This window comes from Thunnus maccoyii, chromosome 4 (genome assembly GCF_910596095.1).
Source record: "Thunnus maccoyii chromosome 4, fThuMac1.1, whole genome shotgun sequence".
NCBI lineage: Eukaryota > Metazoa > Chordata > Actinopteri > Scombriformes > Scombridae > Thunnus > Thunnus maccoyii.
Genome location: NC_056536.1, coordinates 2,909,228 through 2,930,327, shown reverse-complemented (window position 1 = coordinate 2,930,327; position 21,100 = coordinate 2,909,228). Strand labels below are relative to the sequence as shown.

At 40.2% G+C, this 21,100-nt stretch overlaps 1 protein-coding gene across 4 annotated transcripts; it reads right to left on the bottom strand.

Annotated features, from left to right (window-relative positions):
• Positions 1-211: 211 nt before the first annotated feature.
• On the bottom strand, positions 212-20,072 carry LOC121896162 (protein-serine O-palmitoleoyltransferase porcupine-like). 4 transcript variants are annotated; one of them, XM_042409875.1, is made up of 13 exons: positions 19,977-20,072; positions 19,119-19,261; positions 18,613-18,805; positions 15,825-15,868; positions 13,705-13,886; positions 13,482-13,612; positions 12,810-12,935; positions 11,336-11,436; positions 6,708-6,784; positions 6,216-6,279; positions 4,010-4,095; positions 2,853-2,963; positions 212-524 (listed from the first exon to the last, which is right to left on the bottom strand). In XM_042409875.1, exons 2-13 carry the CDS (start codon positions 19,252-19,254, stop codon positions 423-425), a joined length of 1,353 nt encoding a protein of 450 aa, XP_042265809.1. In that variant the 5' UTR covers positions 19,255-19,261; positions 19,977-20,072; the 3' UTR covers positions 212-422. The 4 variants fall into 4 exon arrangements, with proteins under 4 accessions (XP_042265809.1, XP_042265806.1, XP_042265808.1 ...); XM_042409872.1 differs by having other exon boundaries at positions 19,892-19,979; XM_042409874.1 differs by having other exon boundaries at positions 18,613-18,802; positions 19,892-19,979.
• Positions 20,073-21,100: the final 1,028 nt, after the last annotated feature.

The window sequence follows — 21,100 nt, the reverse complement described above, 5'->3', positions numbered from 1 at the left end:
TCAAGGGCTGGTACGCAACCACATGCAACAGAGACACAGTTGATGTAGCAGATAAAAAAAAAATTTAAAAAAAAAACCTCCGCCCCACCCAGGTGATGCATCATGTCCGTGCCTGATGTATTTCAGCTGTAAGGTGCATTAGGAGGTCCTACATGTAGTGTCCTTTATTTGTTCCAATCATATTTTCAATGCAATGAAGTCAGTAAACTGATCATTTTCTGCAGTTCATTTTAATATGTCCTATAGTGTTGGTATTTGCTACGTTCCACTCAGCATCTATCCATCTCTCCAGAAGATATTAGATACAGTTCCAAACAGGTCTGGAGGTTTGTTTATTTACTCCAGCTGACACAGTCCTTTCCATCAGACCACAACACCCTGCTATTCAATGACCCATTGGATTACAAAGCATTTTGATGACATCACTGGATTAAACGGTAGAAGACCCAGCAGGCGAACATAAGCCAGTGGCTGGCCCAGTTCAGTTCAGACCACCTCTGGATGGTGTGGATGGCAGCATAACCCTGCAAACAGGATGGAAATGTAATCAGATATTCTGTGCAGGTCTGATCATTATAGTGTGTGGTACATGAATATGCTTTGGAACTCTAGTAAGACTTAATGTAAGTAGTAAATTATCAAATCATTTCTATGTATAGAATTTATTTATTGTGGTTAAGAATCTGCGCACATTTAGAATCACTCCTGACCTGGCGGCTAGGTATGCGGGTATAATCGCAGGCACACCGATCTCTGAATATGCAAAGTGTTCATTCACATCTATAAAAGTCAAATTTCCTCATTCAGAGGAGGAGGGGTGGATGGAGGCATTAACCAACAGTAGACTTTGCCACAGGAGACCGCTCTACTGGCAGAGTGTGTGCATTAGAGACTTAGGCTGGCTGAGCCGGCTAACTTTCGGTTAGCTCTCTGCTAACTTGAATGGGGATAAAATAATTGAATCATGCTGAATGGATCATATTCTGATAGTGAACCGAGTCATTTCATGGGACTCCATGACACAATTTATCCACTGTTTTACAGTCACAACAGCAGTGACAGAGTAGGCTATGGCGGAGCCTATGACATAAGCGTGTGTTGACAGTGTTTTTTTAATTACTTTCACTGCCAGAAGGGGGGGAAGAAGTCCCCCACTCCAGCTTTAACCCCATGGTTATTATGGTAGCCAGAATGATGAAGGTGGCCTAACTTTAAGGAAGTAGTGACCCACACCACGTTTCTCTAACCTTAACAAAGCAATGATTTGAACCCAAATCATGATCTTCCCCTAAACCTAACCAAGTGGCTTTTGTGCTGCCTAAACCTAATCAGACATTAACCACAACATTGTCACATCATAAAACATCATTATTTTATAACAGTGATGTGTAACGGTTTTGGAAAGCACAGACAAATGATGCTGTCCTGCCGATTACTGTCGATAGGGGGGTCAGATTAGAAATCACTCCTACGTGTTGTTCTGGAGTCACATGGTCAAACCACATAGTTGGTCATTTAATTTGGAGGACAATGTACACTACAAAAAACAAACAACAAATAAATCTAACAATGGAAGAATACACATAAAATGATGAAATGAATGAAATGTTTTCTGTTTTATTGGTATGTCATCACATTTTAACAAGAGACCTCCCTGTTTTCTGATATGCTCCTCTTTAAATTAGCTATAAATGCAAACTCAACACTTCTCACTATTATGAATTATTACATGTTTTTTGTTATTATATCATTTTTATTTCAAAATGCCCATTTTCAAGTCTGCTTTTATGTCATAATGGAATTTTTCCCCATTACACTTTTATTTCATAATGTCACTTTTCATAATGACCCATTTAATTCCACAACATCACTTTTTATGAAAAGGTGAGGGGTTTATGAAACCCCTCACCTTTTGGCCAATCATGTACCTCCTGCATTTCTTAATATAACAAGCACAACAACTGCTACCCCATGAATTACGTGTTAGTGGAGAAAATGCCAATATGAAATAAAAACAGACAAACAGAAAAAGGAGATTTTTAAACAATGTCTAGAATTAAAATGAAAACGATATTCAATAAAATCTAGTTCTTATGAAAATTAATGATGAAATAACATTTCATAATAATTTGTCCAGTTTCATAATATCTTCAAATGAGAAGAGAGCTTAATTTATACAGTTTATTTTTTTATTTAGTTCATTGTTCATGTTTTTTTTATTTAATATATATCAATCCTCTGCTGCTCTCATTCACTAAGGTTTTCTAGCCTCTTTCACTCTGCTGCTTTTTATTTAAATTGCTGTTGCGCTGTCATCAATGAAACTGAACACTTCCTGAATAGATAAATGGTAAATGGACTGTACTTGTATGGCGCCTTTCTAGTCATCTGACCACTCAAAGCCCTTATTACATTACGAGTCATATTCACCCATTTGCACACATTCATATGCTGGTGTCATGGCCTACCATGCAAGGTCCCAACCTGCCCATCAGAGGGAATCTAATCATTCACACACTGATGGCACAGCCATTAGAAGCAATTTGGGGTTCAGTATCTTGCCCAAGGACACTTCGACATGAGGACTAGAAGCTGGGAATCAAACTGCCGATCTTCCAGTTAGTGGACAACCCGCTCTACCTCCTGAGCTACAGTCGCCCTGAAGATGATTCTCATTAAAATCCTTCCAGCAACTCAAAGGATATAATCCCTCTTTCCTGGTGGGATTATGTTGACAAAGTCTAACATTTTAATGGAGCCACCATGTCCTGCACTGTATCTTGTTGACATTCACCTGGCATATAAATATATTATATAAATATACTGAGCTTGGTCCTCAGGTTGTTCCTTACCTCTTCTACTTCCTGTTCATCGACTCCAGGATCAAACATGGAGCCCAGGTAGGTGAGGTGGAAGATGGCCAGAAGGCTGAACAGTAGGTTCAGCAGCATCACCCAATATTCCTACAGACCAAAGCAAAAAAGAAACTGAGAAATAGTTGCAAGAACATCTTATATACCCTTGCAGGTACAGGAAAGTTTCTACAAACATGTTTTTTTTCCATTTATTATGTGAAGCATCTGAATTTTGACAAATCATCAGCATCAAAAACATAATTTATAATTTTCTCAGATAAGTACAGACACCAAGACAGAAGGGCACTTTCCTTTTCAATGCATATTAAATGAAAAAGGTTGATGAACCTTAAAGTGCTAAACAACAATAAATCCACCCAAATTAGCAAACCTGGAAACTCTACATCATGGATTTGTAACTAAGACTATGTCCACACTAATGTTTTAATTTTAAAACAGTGTTTTAAAACGAAAACAATCTCCATCCACAAGTGTTTTAGCACCTTTTCAGAAATAATCTCCATCCATGCAAACACACCTGAAAATGCATATCACATGCTAAAATATTACGGAGGAAGCACAGCACTGCCGAAAAGTAAGACCAGAGATTTCTTTGCTTGGACCAACAAGGTGAGCAACACCTGTAAAGTATTATCCATGTTGAATTAACCACTGGTAATCAATGTCATGTTACATGTCACGTGATAGGGGTGTGACGAATCAGGGAAGGACATGTTGTGAATGAAAAGACCCAATCAGGAAGAGAATGTGGGTGTCTGCATCATTGTTTTTAAAAGTCTGTTTCCGCCTGTCCAGACAAACGCAATCCTGGAGTTTTCAAACTAAAACAGGTTCAGCAGCGTTTTCAAAAGTGTCTGTTTTATGGGTTTGAAAATGTAATACAGTGGATGGATTATTATTTTACAACAATGAATCAAAGTTGATTATTGAGGCTTTTTTGAGCTTTTAGTGTCAAAGTGAAAACAGATCTCTACAAAATGATCTAAATTCATAATATTTAATACATGTTTGCACAATCCCCTTAGATAGGAAACAACTATATAATCAGTGGTACAACCCATTGCTGTCCATGTCTGTTTTGCTCTGACTGTAATACTTTGCTGCTCCACAGCTGAGTAGAGCTGAAGCTGTACCTTCTTGTGCTGATGGCTGCAGTCAAAGGCGCAGGGCCTGGACAGGATACAGGCACTGAAGATGGCTGCAAGCTTCTTTCTCAGAGCTGAGGGTAGGAAAAAAAAATCAACCATATTGTAGGATGAAGTAAAAATTGAGGTTCTGCATCTTCATTAGTTAGCATGTACAGTGCTAATTGAAAGTTTGTGAACTCTTGAGAATTTTCTGTATTTATGCATAAATATGACTTAAAACGTAATCAGATATTTACACAAGTCCTAAAACTAGATAAAGTGAACCCAATTAAACAAATAAGACAAAACAAATAAACTTTTTCCTTTATTTATTGAGGAAAATGATCCAATCTTACATATTTGTTTGAGGCAAAAGTACATGAACCCTTGCTTTCAGTAACTGGTTTGACCCCCCTTTGCAGTTGTAACTTCAACTAAATGTGTCTGGTAACTGCTTATCAGCCTTGCACATTGGCTTGGAGGAATTTTAGCTCATTCCTCCTTATAGAACAGTCTCAACTTGGGGATGTTGGTGGGCTTCTTTGCATGAAGTGCCTGCTTCATGTCCTTCCACATAATTTCTATAGGATTAAGGTCAGGACTTTGACTTGGCCATTCCAAAACATTATCTTTCCTCTGCTGTAACCATTCATTGGTAGAATGACTTGTGTGTTTAGGGTTGTTGTCTTACTTACTTTCTGTTGAGCTTCAGTTCACAGATGGATAGCTTGACATTTTCCGATAGAATGTGTTGGTACAACTCAGAACTCATAGCTCCTTCAGTGATTACAAGCTGTCCTGGTTCAGAGGCAGCAAAGCAGCCCAAACCATGATATTACCACCACCATGTTTCACAGATGGGAGAAGGTTCTAATGCTGGAATGCAGTTGTTTGCTCATCGTCAAACATAACGCTTCTCATTCAAGCCAAAAAGTTCAATTTTGGTCTCATCCATCCACAGAATATTTTTCCAATCACCTTCTGGCTTATTCACATGGTCTTGAGCTAAACTTTTTAGAAATGGTTTTGAAACCCTTTCCAGCTTGGTGAGTATCAACAACTCTTCTTCTAAGGTCCTCAGAAATATCCTTTGAGCCATGATACACTTCCACAAACCAGTATTGTGAAGCTCAGACTTTGATAATGAAGACCCAGATTTCTCTTCTTTAAATAGGGCAGGGCTTCCCAGACTCACACTTGATTGTCATCCCATTGACTGAATCACCCGACTCTAATTTCCCCCTCAAATGAACTGATAATCCTAGGAGGTTCATATACTTTTGCCATGCACAAATATGTAACACTGGATCTTTTTCCTCAATAAATAAAACAAACAAGTGTAAGGTTTTTGTCTCATTTGTTTAACTGATGTCTATTTATCTAGTTTTAGGACTTGAATGGAAATCTGATCACGTTTTAGGTCAAATTAATGCAGAAATAGAGCAAATTCTAAAGGGTTCACAAACTTTCAAGCAGCACTGCATGTACTTACAGTCCAGAGGGTAAGTATTTGGACAGTTACACGTTGTGTTTATGATTTAGTTTTTGAAATAAGAAATGCAGAAATAATGTATTGTTGATTTTAGTCACATGTAATTAAAAAGGTTAAAATATCCATTCCAAATTGCAGCTGAATCGAATTGTATCAAATTGGCAGTGTATCATATTGTTATAAATTTATCTGTACCGTTTTTGTATTGGACTGTGGAATATGTATCTAGATACATATCAAATCGTCTGAGAGGGAAAGATGCACACCCCTAATCCAGAGCTATTGGCTGACCCATGGTGCATCACTTTCACATTTATAGTCCAATTTAAATCATCTCTCTTTGCAGTCAAAAATGTGAACATGTTTTTTTAAAATATATTGGTAATAGTTTTGTGTTATTGATAAGAAGTAAAAAGGTCTTTGAGGTCATTTGTGTGTCGACATTACGGTACAGTTTTGAGTGTAGGTCACCTGCATTTGGGAAGTGCGATACACAATGACTGTAGTTATGTGTATAAAACGGAGGAAAATAGATTTGATTTGCTGTATAGATATATGAATTCCAGCTATATAATAGTGAATTTATACAAAACTAGGGGAGAAACGTACATTTCTTGCTTTTGGTTTTGATTTTTCTCTCCAAGGAGAACATGAAAAAATTCAATTGAATTCAGTTGGATTTTTAATACTCTTTCGTACAAATAGAAATGCTCTTCGTACCATGTTCAACGTATGTGATGAAGCCCAAAGAGAGCAGAACAGCTCCTAGATGGAAACTCAGACCCTGAGGAAAACAAACTGCATATTTAGTTCAAATACTGATAGACAATTATTCAGCATCTCACACAAGGTGTAGACTTCCTACATACTGTGTATTTCTAACAAAAATCCTTTTTCAATGGTAGGCAACTCTCTTTACCAATCAGTGCCAGTGTTCAAATGCAGAGTTAGTGTTTTAATCAGAGAAAAGAACTACTACTGATCTACTACTGATGGGCTATGTTAACCCTTTCCCCATCAGTGAACAGTTAAAACCACATAGTACCAATGGATGGCAGGGGTTTGTAGTTTATCATATGTTTCCACACTGACTTGAAAGTAGATGGACTTACACCAACAGAACATGGCACAACATGATTTAGCATACTGTAGCTTTAAGTGGCCACCTATACAGTGAAGTTTCTGGATAGAAGTGTGTACATTCTTACTCACATGCAGTAAGGCGCTAGCTGAATATGTCACCAGGATTGCTGGAAAAGTTCCCAGTTTTATGGCATTTTTGAAGACATCTGAGGAACATGGAGGACAGGAGCACAGTAAGCATACAACATAATGGAACTCACACTCAACATTTGTTTTGATGTGATGCTTAAAGAGGTACTGTACACTTAAACATGTTTTTTGAGCTGTAAACAAAATTATTAGGGGGGGGGGGGGGTTAAAGCAAAAAAAAAAAAAATCTGACAATTTTTTCCCCACCTTTCCCATTTTCCCTATTGTTAAACATGTTACAGGTTACATTGCCTGACGCCTGCCAAACAAATAACACAATATGTAAAATTATGAGATTTCAGCACCACTCCACACATAACCATTGCTGTTGTTTTCTAATGCAGCCATCAAGTTTAAATCTTCTAATCATGCTTTAAGGGAAGAAGATGCTTTTGAACAGCTTTTCTATTGACAGTTCCCTTTTTATGTCATTTCAATGCCATTTCAATCTATGAAAGGAAACTGATGCTTTTTCATTTTTGCAAAGCTTGTCTCAGTTTTTACTCTTTCAAATATTCACCCATCTACATAACTTTTCATTACATATATTTTTATTTTTCTAATTAATTAATTATTGTTATTCTCCTTTAATACAAAGCCATTTACCCTTATTGTGAGTGGAAAAATAATATTCAGACTCACTCAGTCCAGATTTTTTTGTTAGTAAATATCAGATCAATTTGTGTACTGGAGCATTTCACAATCCTAGTTGGGCCTTTTACTAGTTGTTCTAGTTGGAATTTCTCTGTGATCATTTTTAGTTTTTTCCTCTTAGTTTTATCCTCCCAGTTCACATTAAAATCACCCATAAGTAATAATTCTTTGTTGAGATTGCACTCTTTCAAGACTTCTGTGAGTTGATCACAGAAAGTGTCATCTGCAGAAGGGGGCCTATAGATACCTATGATGTTAAAAGACATTTGCTGGGATTACATTATTTTTATCCCAACATATTCTAACGTGTTACCCGCATTATTAACCACACGTTCACATTTGATGTTGTCTCTCACATAAAAAAGCACCCCTCCTCCTCTTCCATCAGGTCTGTTTCTTCTGAAACATTGGTATCCAGGCACCTTGAACACACTCACAGGAGTTCTTTGTTTCAACCATGTTTCAGTCAGACAGAGAAAGTCCAGATTTGAGTCAGACACAAGATGAGTTAGCTGATTGCTCTTTGCAGTAATGCTTCTGATGTTAAAATATCCACCGAATAGCCACCTCGGTTTCAACTTCGGGTCCCATAAGACTTTTGCATAATTGACAGTTTGGAAGATTTTGAATAACCTCTGCCTCCTCACTGCAGGGTTTCAACACACAGTAGTGTCAGCAGCAGGTTCTGTGAGAGGGACACTGGAACTATCAAGGTTTCCACAGTCCAGTGGCGAAAAGTTATTCATTGAGACATCATACCAATTGTCAACAAAGTTTAGTCTGTTAAGGGAGAAGCCCGGCTTAGAAAGTTGATGCTCACTTATCACCGGCACCAGAGGAGTTCCAGACACACTTGGGCACAAGTCAGCACCAAAGTTCTGCAGCGCTCCAGGGGTCACTGGTTCAGGATTTAGCGGAACATCTCCAGAGAGCAGGATCAGCATGAGGAGGAGACCTGCTATTCTCTGAAAAGGGGTGGCAGATGACCGGTCCACTGGATTGGTGATTTGCTCTATTACCTGGGCTCATCCGTGCCGCAAGACAGAGGAATAGATTGCAAAATATTAGGGCTGTAGTCAACCAAAGAAAATCTTGGTCGACTGAAATCGTACATAATCTTCAACTAATCGATTAGTTGCGAGGAGGTTGGATGTAACGGGACAGAGTACACAGTGAACTCAGCAGCCACATATTTCTCATTTCTCTGTTTTGCGTCTTCATGTTAGGCTAACCCATTGTTGCTAATTTTGGAGCTAACCCCCTTCACTTTTCCAGCACTTGGGGAAATGACAGACTTGACTTTTTAGCATTTATTAACTGATACACGGTAGTCTGTACTGTACATTTACTGCCAGACTGACAACTTCCTGCCGCTCGCTCTTTTCCCACTCGCAAACATACTACGCAATGACGTATTCCTTAACGGAGTTACGCTACCAGTAGTTTCCCAGGCAACGACACAGAGGTTGACTCACATACCACAGCAGCGCTGCACAGAGACTCCCAAACGCTATTGATTTCTGAATGAATGGATATTTGGCGTTATTTTTGGCATTGAAACTTTTTTTTTTTGGCCTGGCAGGGGTTCTCATTGTTGTAATTATAGGAGAAACACTGATTTAATAAACACTCAGTAAACATTGCGTACAGTTAGGCTAGACCTAGCAGACTCCATTAGGTTGGGCGAGTTCAAAGTTGTGAAAACAACAGGGGTGTTTTGAATACACTCCCGTTTTCACAGGTAATTTGTTAGTCTGTTCCTCCCGCTGCAGGAAATAATGGATTAATCCTGGAAGGCTACTGATGTAGCACTTTTCTTCTTATGAAGGTAACATGGAGATTATTCGACCAATGAGAATTTGGTCGGATGAGAGCATATCGACCAACTAATTGACCAGTTGACTGGGAGACTACAGACCTACAAAATTAATGCCCATTAATGTTAGTTGCTGCCCTTTTTATACAGCCTGTTCAGAGGGCAGAGTTGCTCCTCCAATAAGTCGGCTACGGAGGTAGTCACAGCCGGATGGACGTCTGTGTGAGGCTTCGGGATAGCTGGAATGGCTGGACAGGGAGCTGACGCTATTGTGTTACACATCATGCTGGGATGTAAAAGCACACACGGTGGCATTATGCCGGTTTTGTTCAGTGAAAAAAAAAATCAAAGCGAAGGTGGCTTAGTGACAGATCTCCTTTACAGCTATAATGCGGTATATCTGTATAAAAAAGTGAGAATATATGAGATGAGAGTATAAAACAGCCTCTGTTAAACTGCAATGATCGCCCCACCGGTCGGCAAGACCCACGTATATGTATTAACATTAACGTTAGTTAGTCAAATTACTAACACAAAATTGGCTAACGTGCCAGACAAAAGACACTAGTGTTAGCGTTAATATTACTTATCATAAGCAAATCGATTATGTTTGCTGGCTTGGTGCCAATGAGCCGAACACTTTTTTGACCTGTTCGCTTCCTTTGATAAAGTCATGATTACTTTTTCGTGGTTCCAGGCTATTTTTGGGCGGGTGAGCCCTGCATGCCTTGCAGTAGAGGAGAGTCGTCTTATTCATTTATTCGACACCAAGCCAGTCCATTTTCCATTTTTCAATAGTTGAAGCTGCAACTTTCTTTTTCCGTCTTATTCGTCTTTATTTTGCTTGCTGGTGGTGGTGTTGGTGACGGCCGGGGACTTATGTTGCTTTCATCGGGTGGAGCAGTTAGAGTTTTTGTAAAGAGGTAGCGGTCCATCCTGGCAGTGAACTTCACTGCAGGTGTAGTAGGAGTGCAACACCTCTGTCAGGTATTGTAGTGCGTAGTGTGAACAACAGCGCTGTTTGTGTTTGTGTGTTGAAATTGAAATTAAATGAATTGGATGAAAATAAAATTATGGCATCATGTAGAATTAGGATATTGACCTAAACTAGTAAAGACAAAATCATTTTTTTCAAATTTTTGGGGGCAATTTCTGTCCCTCGATCACGGTTGTTAGGGGCATTCTGAGATTTCTTGGGGCATTTTTGCCCTTGCCCCCCGCTAATTTCCAATGCTGCGGGCAATTAGGATCCCCATGTGGCCAGGACTGTTTCCTTCAATGTTGAGATGGGTGTACAGATGGTCTTGCTTGTCCATGTGGTCAGGATCACAGCTGGTGTTTATCCTCTCCACCTTTTCCTTGATGTTTAATCTGATGTTTACATTTGAAAATCTGGACCGGCCTGGTAGCAGAGTCGACAGGGGGTGTGAGCTGACCATTTCCTCATCCCGATGAGTGGCTCATAGTCATAAGTTATCACTGTCCAATAATGTCCAATATTATTCACAAAAAGTTTACAGAAGTGCACAAATTTAGCGAAGCTGACAGAGAGGCGACTGGAGAAGTCCGCGCCTTCTAGAGTCCAGGGTGCATAGAGAGGCTCCATTATGCGTGGGTTACATTACCAGCAAGGATCCATTAATTTTTCTTCTTGTTTTCATAAAATAACTCTTCTGTTAGCTTCTTTAGTGCTGTATCTCCTTTGGAATATTGGTAACAGCAGGTAGCAGTTAGCAGTTGACCGTTAGCTAGTTGTTTTGATTTGAAAAGTATCCAAAGATGATATTTTCTCTCCTGTTCTTGCTGATCCATGCTATTACTTCTTCTTTAGAGACCTTTCTGAAGATTACTGAGGGTTATATTGCAAAATGTTCCAGTTTTTAGGTCCAAGTTTGAGATGTAATCAGGAGCTCACTCCCAGTCAATCTACTGTCAGTGATATCTGTCATTTTAACCAGAGACAGTGACGGTCGTCTAAAAATGAGAAGCTGCCACCTACAGTAAGTTTTCGATTACTATAATGGTAAGCCCAGCCCTGAATATATTGGGTTGGTGTGACAGGCAGTATTTAACAGACAGAGTGGAGGCTCCTACTTACAGGTTTTGAGCCACCGGGACATAGGGATGTTCCAGGACGTCACCACCAGCACCATGGACCGAGGCATTTCCACACTGAGAGGTTTCACCACACTCATATCCCTGCACAACACAAAAACATACAAATATATGGTATTTGGGATTCCCAGGGATCACTCATTCAGCCATCCATCTTGTTTGTATTTTGAAGCCTCCCCTGAGAAATCTGATAACTTTCTTTATTATAAACAACATTTAGGTGATTAGACTTCAAGCTGTGTGCACAATCTGATACAAGAAGGTTATGAAAGTGATGAAAAGAGGCAAACACATCAAACCTCCATTCACACCTCAAAGTTTATCACCGATTAAGATGGGTCACATTACACTGCACAAAGACTTTTACGCTTACATTTACAAATCAATTAACCAGCCACAATGTGAAGCACACACTGAACATAAGCATGAACCCATTTGACATTTCCAATGAAGTTCAAGACGACTGCATCCTCAACATGTAAACAAAAAGAGAAAAAGGCAGCATTACTTTGAGCAATTCTACTATGAACAGGAAGTACGAAGGGAAAAAAAGAAAAATACTGTGCCACAGATGTCTGGAAGATGCAAAGAGTATGATCCATCTGTTCTGCTGCAAAGTTCAGTTACATCTGTTTCAGTCATGAATACACTTTTCGCCACACTATGTAAAATACAATATTAGAGCAAGCACACAGCAAACCAAAATTTATTAAAAATCAAACTGATAGTCCAACAGCCAGATCGCACATCAAACAACAACCGATCTGTCAGAAATTCTGCCCAATTCTGAAATTAGTCGGAGGTGACTTTGGGTTTTAAATATGGCTTAATCGGCAGTGTCTGCTAGTGGGCATTTAAGATATCTGAAGTGACATTTGCAAGTATGTTTATATGCTGCAGCTAAGAGACTAATTATGTTTGTTTGGTGGCTCATTCAACAAGCTAAGGTGCAGGACAACACCTGTGTTCATGTCTTTAAGTTAGATAAGAAGGAGACCTTAGCAGGCAAGCTAATGTGGGTTGTTGTTGTTCAGAGTCTGTGGCTCTTGTGTAACCTGATGCACCAGATGGTTTGAACCATCTGAGAAGTCATCCTCGGAAACTGTTTAGAAAAGGGCAGGCACTTTCAAAAAATACCTGGCAGGTGATTAGATGAACCATCTGTCTATCACTATCATCATCTTGCGAAGCAAGATCACAAGATCACGTGAGAATCCTCTTAGGACGCTGATTGGTCCGAACCACTGGTGGTTCGGTGCATAACATGAGCCGTGACAAGATAGATTCTCGCGGGATCCCGTGATGTTGTGAGTATGCAAATCCAGATGTCTCGCAAGGTAAGCTCTTGTGTTGTGTAACTGTTATTACCATCCCGATTGTATTGGAACCACAGGATCACTCCACCATCCTCAAACTGTAAAACAAGTCCATATCACAGCTGCTAAGCCCTTACTTACCACCTGAGGTTGTCTTTTTCTTCAGTAAAGCCAGCTCCAGCCAGCATGCTGGTGCCTTCACTGAGGTGGCCCACAAAGTAGTTACTGAAGTGGAAGGACACTGCATTCTCATAGGCATGCAGCCACCTGTGCAACACACATGCACATCAAAAACATCATTAGACTCATTCATTTTTTTCCACACTCAAACATTTCTATAACTTCCACTAGAATCTGATTGTTTCCATCTTGTGCCGTAACGTCAGAAACACAGAAATACACAGAAAGTGGAGTATGGAACTTCAGTCACAAGTTTAGAACATTTTAAGTACCTGATAATGTATTACTGTGCCTTTATACTGCTGATGCTATAATCAAGCACGGTATCTCAGAGGGATGGCCATGTGCCCTCTAGAAGTATGAACACAGTAATGAATATTTTTCTCAAAAACAAAATCCAATAATACATCTCTTCTACCCAGGATTTATTCTAAACATACTGCAGTTGGCATACGGCAGCCTGCAGGGAGAAAAGCAGTAAATTCTAACCCTGAAAATAAGCCTTACCTTACTCAAATGTATCTTGGAAGCAGGGGAAGAAAAACAGACAGGGCATTCTCAAACCAGTGCACCGTAAAAGCGGCTGTACCTAAATTGCAGCAGGACAAAGATTTGCATGAACTTTTGCCTTACTTGTGTGTGACAGTGTTTCCGTGGATGGGGATGAACAAAGGGAAGAGGTACGGGGCAATGCAGGTGGAGACCAGCAGGCAGATCTGACTCTTCAGGAGGCTGAGGAAGGAAGCCTGCAGCCACGACCAGCTCTGAGGAACAAACCGCTTTATCACCTCCGCAGTGGCATACAAGATAAATAGCATGCAGACACAGGCAGCTGGAAATGTTAACTGCTACTCACCAGTTTTCTGCCTTCAGCAGCATTCTTGTAAGTGGAGAAGCTGATCCAGGGCCCAAAGACAACGGTGCCCACAAAGAGAACATAGCCCAAGAACTCAGCTGGGGAGGGCAGGTTGCCCACTGCTCCTCTGTCCAGGTCAAAGGCCAGAGAGATGGCCTTCATGGCCACCACCATCTGAGAGCCTGACACACACACGCATACACACGACAGGATGGAAAACACTGGACATCTAACAGAATTTGTTTTCGAAGTTGTAACAGCTGATATCACAGAGCGAGGCTACTTGATACTTTCTCTCTGAATACTGCTGTTGTAACATGTTCAGAAAATGCAATTAAGGCGGAAACACATTTAGGTCTGCAATAATTAGTTGATGAATCGATTAGTTGCCAACTATTGAATTTTATAATTTTTATAGAATGAAAACATCTGCTTATTGAAAAAAGATAATGAAAGAATCCTTTGTTACGGCTGTAAACGTGCTGCAAAATGATGCAGTCAACATAACCCTTTTAGGTAACACTGAGTATTAAGTAAGTAAGGGACTGTTAATAAATGGTTTATAACACACTATTCCCCTATAACTGTGTAGGCCTGACAGGCTGCCAGGCCAACAAGAACCCCCACCAGGCCAAAAAAAATCTTTTAATGCCCAAAAATAACACCAAATATCCATTCATTCGGAAATTAATAACATATGGGAGCCTCTGTGCAGCACTGTTCTGAAACATGAGTCAACCTCTGTGTCACTGCCTGGAAAACTATTGGTAGCATAGCTCTTCTTAAGGAATAGGACAGTGTGTAATATGTGCGCGTAGCAAGTGAGTGGTTGAGCACGTGTGTGAGGGAGGAAGCGGCAGAAAAGTGACAGTGAAAGCGATTGGAGCAGAGGAAAAGGTTAGCAGTTGTCAATCCGGCAGTAAATATACAGTATAGGCTACAGTGTGTCAGGTAATAAATGCTGCATTTCTCTAGACAAAGAAAAGTCACATCTGTTGTTTCCCCAACTGCTGGAAAAGTGAAAGGGGTTAGCGCCAAAGTTAGCAACAATGGGTTAGCCTAACCTGATGGCGCTAAACAGAGAAACAGAGTGCATTGCTCCCATGGATGTATAAAGAGAACTGGATACAGCGTCGGAGGCAGGGCCCCGTTCATTCCTATGAAAGTTGCTCAGTGGCGCATGAAGCAAAAAAACAAAACAAAAAAAAAAAACGACTTCTGGGTATGAAAGTACCCGGATCTTCCACATTGTGCGGCCCATAGAGCATGCGCACTAGTGACTTTCTCTGGCAGAGCCGGCTACTTCCAGTTTAGCCCTCCGGCTAACTTGAATGGGGATAAAACAATTCAATCATGCGGCTCTTCGAGGCTTTTGAAATGTGATCAGACCGGATGGATTTAATTCTGATAGTGAGACAAGTCATTTTGCTGGGGTTGTGATGTATCTGCTGATTTACAGACGTTTCTTTCACAATGTAAGTCTATAGGAAAAAGTCTTTTTGGGCCAGTGTGCATCACGTGATGTTGTAATTACACGGTTTGGTCGCTATGTCAAATTTGCTTCAAAGCCTGGCGCTCTTCCTGTATCCAGTTCTCTTTATACATCAATGACTGCTCCCCCCCAGCCCCGAGGCTGCCACCGCCACCCCAAAGCAGACACCTAGGGGAAACACTGCTAAAATGTAGTTGTTAGCAGATATACTGTAAGTGTTTATTCATGTATTTGTCAACAACTACTCCTGCAGGCACCCATACCTGGATGCTGGCATATAAATAGATAACGAATACAGTAAAGCTATATTCTAGCTACAGCTAACTCGTTTTTGATTACTAACTTTACAACCCTGATCATCCAGTGAAAGCATGCATCAGAGTTCAATGTTGAGGAACGGTGTCTTTATGTGCTGTTGTGTACCTAAAACTGTCTTCCACTCTGAGGTCAGCAAACTCATGTCTGATAATTATTCATATTCCCTGTTGAGTTTCAAAACATCACTGCTAATGAATGCAATGCTATGTGGCAGCTGAATGGAAAAACTCAGTCAGACCTTCACTTCAGAACATGAATGCACAGATCACAGATCATGACAGTAATCTCAAATCAAACATGGAATATTTACCTCTTATTTTATGCCAGGTCACCGTATCAATTAAATGCAACTCTCTGAAATGAGGAGGCAGAAAAACAACATTACAAGACTTGAATTCTACATCAGAATCTAGAAGGTTTGCAGAACTATGAACTTATGAAATTAACTAATGGGAAATTTGCACACTTTTGTCCCATGAAGTGCAAAATTGTACAATCACTTAACAAGCAACACCTGTGACAAACCCCCCATGTGTGTTGGCCATGACTTCCCCAGGCTTCCCCGTAAGGCGTTCCTGTTTAGAGGCACATAATATGGAAGAAGGGAATCTAAATTCATACAAATTCATAAAAACGCACTTCATTTATCATCGCAGACTGACCACTGCAGCATAACTGTGCAGGAAACTATGCATAACATATATATCAGTGGCAGCTGGTGACTCAAAAAATTGGGGAGAACGGGAGGAAAACCAACATGGAATCTTACAACAAATTGCATCATACTATATCACTGTACCCCACCTGATGAAATCGGAGGGGTGGGGGGCAATTTTATATGCCAGTAAAACAATTTGCTTTCAAAAATAAAAACCCCTGAGTGGTGAAAAGGCTGCTTCTTTATAGACATTTAGCATATACATATTGTTTCTAAACAAAGAAGTGCTCATTTTAGCCATAGAGTGGTTCACAATGTGTCATTTTACCAACAAAGTGAAATTCAGATTAATAGTAATGTTCTATTGTGACAACAAATTTATGTTAGAACAGACAACATATCATATGATTTACATGTATTCCTGTGTATTCTTAGTATACAGAAATATATTAAGTACCACAAAGCTCATGATGTGATACAGGTACAGATCAGTGCTGAACAGTAGAGAGACTGAACACTAAAAACGTTCACAAATCTAAAAGTGTGGGTTCACAAAAAGTATTAATGCATGTATCAAATACATGACTTACACACTCTAATCTATATGCACGACATACAAAATATAGTCTACAAAGCTGACATATTAACACTAAGCTTATTACTCAATATACAACTCAGCTTAAAAAAAAAACTGAAGAAATTGTCACAAGCAAGCAGCCAGTCCTCCTACACACTCATTCACTAATCACACAACATCAAGGTGACTGAACAACCACTCAATTAAAAACTGGATCAATTCCAAATGAATGAGTGAGTCCAGACCGCTCACTGTAACTTCAACAAGCAAACTACCCACAGCACATTATATGATCTCTGTTGCATTCTGGTTAAGGAGATAAATTCACACAACAGCCACAGAGACATTTAACTATCAGAGATGAAATTAGCGACCAAAGAGACAGAGAAAGAGAAGCTGTGTCTGATGTCTTCTTTCTTTCTTTCATGGAGATGAAGTATCCATGTCATAACGTTCATTTCTGGCTATTGGTCATCTTGTTTGTTAGTTAACAGAACTTTGTGACCGCTGGTTAACCAGTCTGATATCATTAGCAACAATGACAAACAAGCTAACTCTCCTGGTTGTTTCTCCGGTTGCTTCTCTCTCCAGCCTCCCTGGCGATGTCCTGCCGCGGCTGCGCCACACAGTCCAGATCCATTCTCCCGTTAGCTTAACAGCAGTCCTTAACGGTCCTCCCATGGATGTATAAAGAGTAATTCAGGCTGCTACAACAAGCTAACTGTTGAGTTGGCTAACGCAAGCAGCTATCTACTGCTCGTTATCTACTGCTGCTACTCTGCCTTACAGTGGAGAGAATTGAAGATGAAATCTGGAAACTGTCATTGGATCAACGCGATGTCAATATTGCATTCTGGTTGTTGATTGATTACGGAGGATGTCCTCTCTTGGAGTGTCATTTTACGTGTCTTGGCCAATCATAGATTAGCATGAAAAAAAATGAAGTACTTTAAATTGATGTAAGAGATCCCGTCCTGCGGAGGACAGCAGGCACCCGTCCTCCTCTGTCCCCCACTCTCCCTCACTCTCCCCCACCACCACTTCACACACACTGCCCTTTCTCCTCCTGCCCTGCAGGTGTTGCTGTTGAAGCATTTTAACCAGAATTTCAATAATGGATTTTTTCAAAAGAAGAGAGAAAAAATATTTTATAAATAATATAGAGATTTGATAATGGTTTATTTCAACCAAATATTCTTTTTTTATTTTGATCTTCCTCTTGCCTCTCAAAAAATAGAGGAGGAGCAACCTCCTCTGCCTCTATGGACCAGCCTCCACTGATGTGTGTGTGTGTGAGTATGTGTATATATATATATATATATATATATATATATATATATATATATATATATATACACATACACACACACACATACACACACACACATATATATACACTATACAGCACTGTTTTATCACTCTCTCTCAAACACACACACAAACAGGGAGAGAAAAGCCCAGTCCCCCCTGCCTATTTTACCTGACTTAATGGCTCATAGCAGCTCCAGTCCAGTGCGATATGATTGAAGCTGCCAGTAACACTTTAATTGACTGTGATATTTTCTGTTTACAGCAATAATCTAGTAAAAAGAGTTTAAAGGTTCTCTCACTGATAACATCACATCAGGATATTAAACTAATAACGCTCTCCTTTATGCTCCATTCCTTCCCACACATGCACAATGAGCCCAGCATCAGCTCTTACTCAGCGACATTTTATGCAAATCAAATGACCTGCGGCTGGATTTATCTACATATGTAGTCTTACTAAACACCCTGCTAAATTGAAAAATTGTGCTGACCCCTGATGATAATTTACAACAGTACATATTCCCCTATATGTTTTGTGCAGTGTTTTCTCACCCAATGAGGAGGTAGATGAGGATGACGGCTGAGAGGAAGAGGCCTCTGCTGCTGGAGTATTGGCTGAGCAGCAGAACGAGGTAACAGAGCACGCCAAGCAACAGCATCCATAGCATGTGCAGCTCGAAGAAGATGTAGAGGCCGTACATCCCAGACAACGCTGACACTACATGCTTCACAGTGGAAGGACCTACTGAGGAACACACACAGGAAAACTGAAATCAGAGTTGGTTAAATTTGTAGTTATTATAGCCAAGTGTAATAAATGTGAATGACATGGAAAGTGAACTACTCGTTTGAAAAATATTTTTTTCAATGTCATTGTCACCTCACTGCTTTAAAGCAGCAAAAGCATCCAAATACAGATTTTTGATAAGAATGGTGTTGAAATCAAGGAACATTATCTTAATACAATATCCAACTTTGCCTCCACCTATGTGAATATCAAAACTATGTTAAGAATAGCCCTTCTGAAGGCTGCTGTGTGCACAGGCAGAGTTGCTCACCCAATCTACAGCAGAGTCTGCAGATAAGACAGAGCAGCAGCAGCCTCCAGACCTGCTGCAGGCCCTGCTGGACCGTACTGAGACCGCAGCTCTCAGCCAGCTGCTGCCACACCTCCAGCCTGCTGGACACATCCATCCTGCAGCTACACACACACACACACACACACACACACACACACACACACACACACACCAATGTGAAACTTTCATCGACATATTAAAATTACTGCATTAAATTAAGATGACTAGACAAATTAATAATTACTGTTAAAATCCTATGGACTATCAATAATTAATCGACCATAAAAGATATTGCATAACCCACTTAATGCTATTTCCACAATTTACATCATTGAGGGTACAGAGTAAGTTAAATACTAGAAACAGCGACACAAACTACAGACTCCAACATGACCATAACGTTGAAACAAGGCCTCTGTAAAACAATGTTCAACAAATTCTCAACATTAGAACTTTCATGAGGGAAGGTTTATTGTAGGGCTGCATTAGTTTTAGCTCGGTGGACCTGATAAACTAGCAAATTAACGTGGCATTTTCTCCATAACTGCCCACCACTACAGACTCAAACATGGTAACTTAAGTTACCTTTAAAGTTTCCCTACTAAGCTACCTAGCTATAGATTTTACTCAGCGACAAGAAGTAACTTAACTAACAAACTTTTAGTAAGTCAACTTCAACTGCTGTTTGAACAGGACTGCAGCGAGCCGACAACACGGCTTCGTTTTATGTTAGTTACAAAGCTATCGTTAACCTGAGCTGTGGCAGAGGGAGAAGGGTGCAGGTCTACAGCTGAATAGAGCCTGAACTCTGATATGAAGCTAACAAGAATATGCTACCTTCCTCTTCTTCTTCTTCTTCTTCGTTTTCTTCTCCTCCCCGCCAGCGGTCTGATGCTGCAGTCGATAGTTGATGTGAGTCGCGCATGCGCAAGCCCCTCCGCCGTCTTGGACAGCTAGGTACGGCAACTTCACTTGGACAAACCACATGTCACGATATATGTTTTGACCGTTGATGGGGGTCGCGCATGCGCCAGTTTACGCGGGTCGGTCTCAAGTCCCTTATTTTATGTCTCCTCGCTCCTCGCTCCTCGCCTGAACCGGAAGTTGTTCCTGATGCGCCATTTTGATAGCCGTCCCAAGTCTCTTATTTTGCTCGGGGGAGCGAGGGGCGAGGAGGGAGGAGGGATCTCTGAGGATCGAGGAGCGAGGAGACATGAGAGTACCAGCCGACACGCCCCCTTATTGGATATCAGTATTGATTGGATGCTGCAGCTGATCTGACTGATCTGATACATCACTGCAGTTTCATACCGAAGTGGAGACAGATTACAGATTAAATTTAAGTATATCACTCCCAGGTTTTATGCTGTTAATTGTCGGTCTGACCAACAAAAGAACCATAAACAACTTTCTTCATTTATTAGAAAGATTTTTCTTCTCATGATCTGTTATTTCCTCCATTAAGCGGTTCCTTACTGACAGACAGACTCTTCCTGGCTTTAATTTTATCCATGATAACAGTTAAACACATTTATATTTTACGTCAATCATCGTCATTTCCATTCAGTCTCATGAAGGCTGAAAATTCCTGAGCGTCGGGTTTCATATGAGTAACATTTTCCCTGAAACATTTGGCCAAATACATATATTCCAGTGTTCAGAAGACACCCTGATCATATTCTGGGTTATTAAATAATAAATTCACTGTCAGGATTATCAAAAAATACAGAGGCAAATAATCAATTAATAGTATAAACGCATTCTGCAAGTAGAAATGGTTCCTGTGCGTCTGACCAGGACACAGTATAAATGCAGAATGCAGGTTTATTTAGGTGTTTGTTAAACAGGTATCAGGCTGCAGAGAGAAAACAGCTGCTCTAGCAGTGATAACTGTGAACCTTCATTAGTGTCAGCACATTGCACATGTGTGCAGACACAAACTCCATCAGGAGTCTCTACAG

Bases quoted from the DNA above. Each gene is read 5' to 3' on its own strand.
- LOC121896162 (XM_042409875.1), bottom strand. From the start codon at position 19,254: ATGGATGTGTCCAGCAGGCTGGAGGTGTGGCAGCAGCTGGCTGAGAGC. The intron at 13,887-15,824 runs GTAAATATTCCA...TGTGTGTGTCAG, and splicing joins GACCTGGCATAAAATAAGAG to GCTCTCAGATGGTGGTGGCC. The intron at 6,280-6,707 runs GTGAGTAAGAAT...TGTTTTCCTCAG, and splicing joins CAGCTAGCGCCTTACTGCAT to GGTCTGAGTTTCCATCTAGG.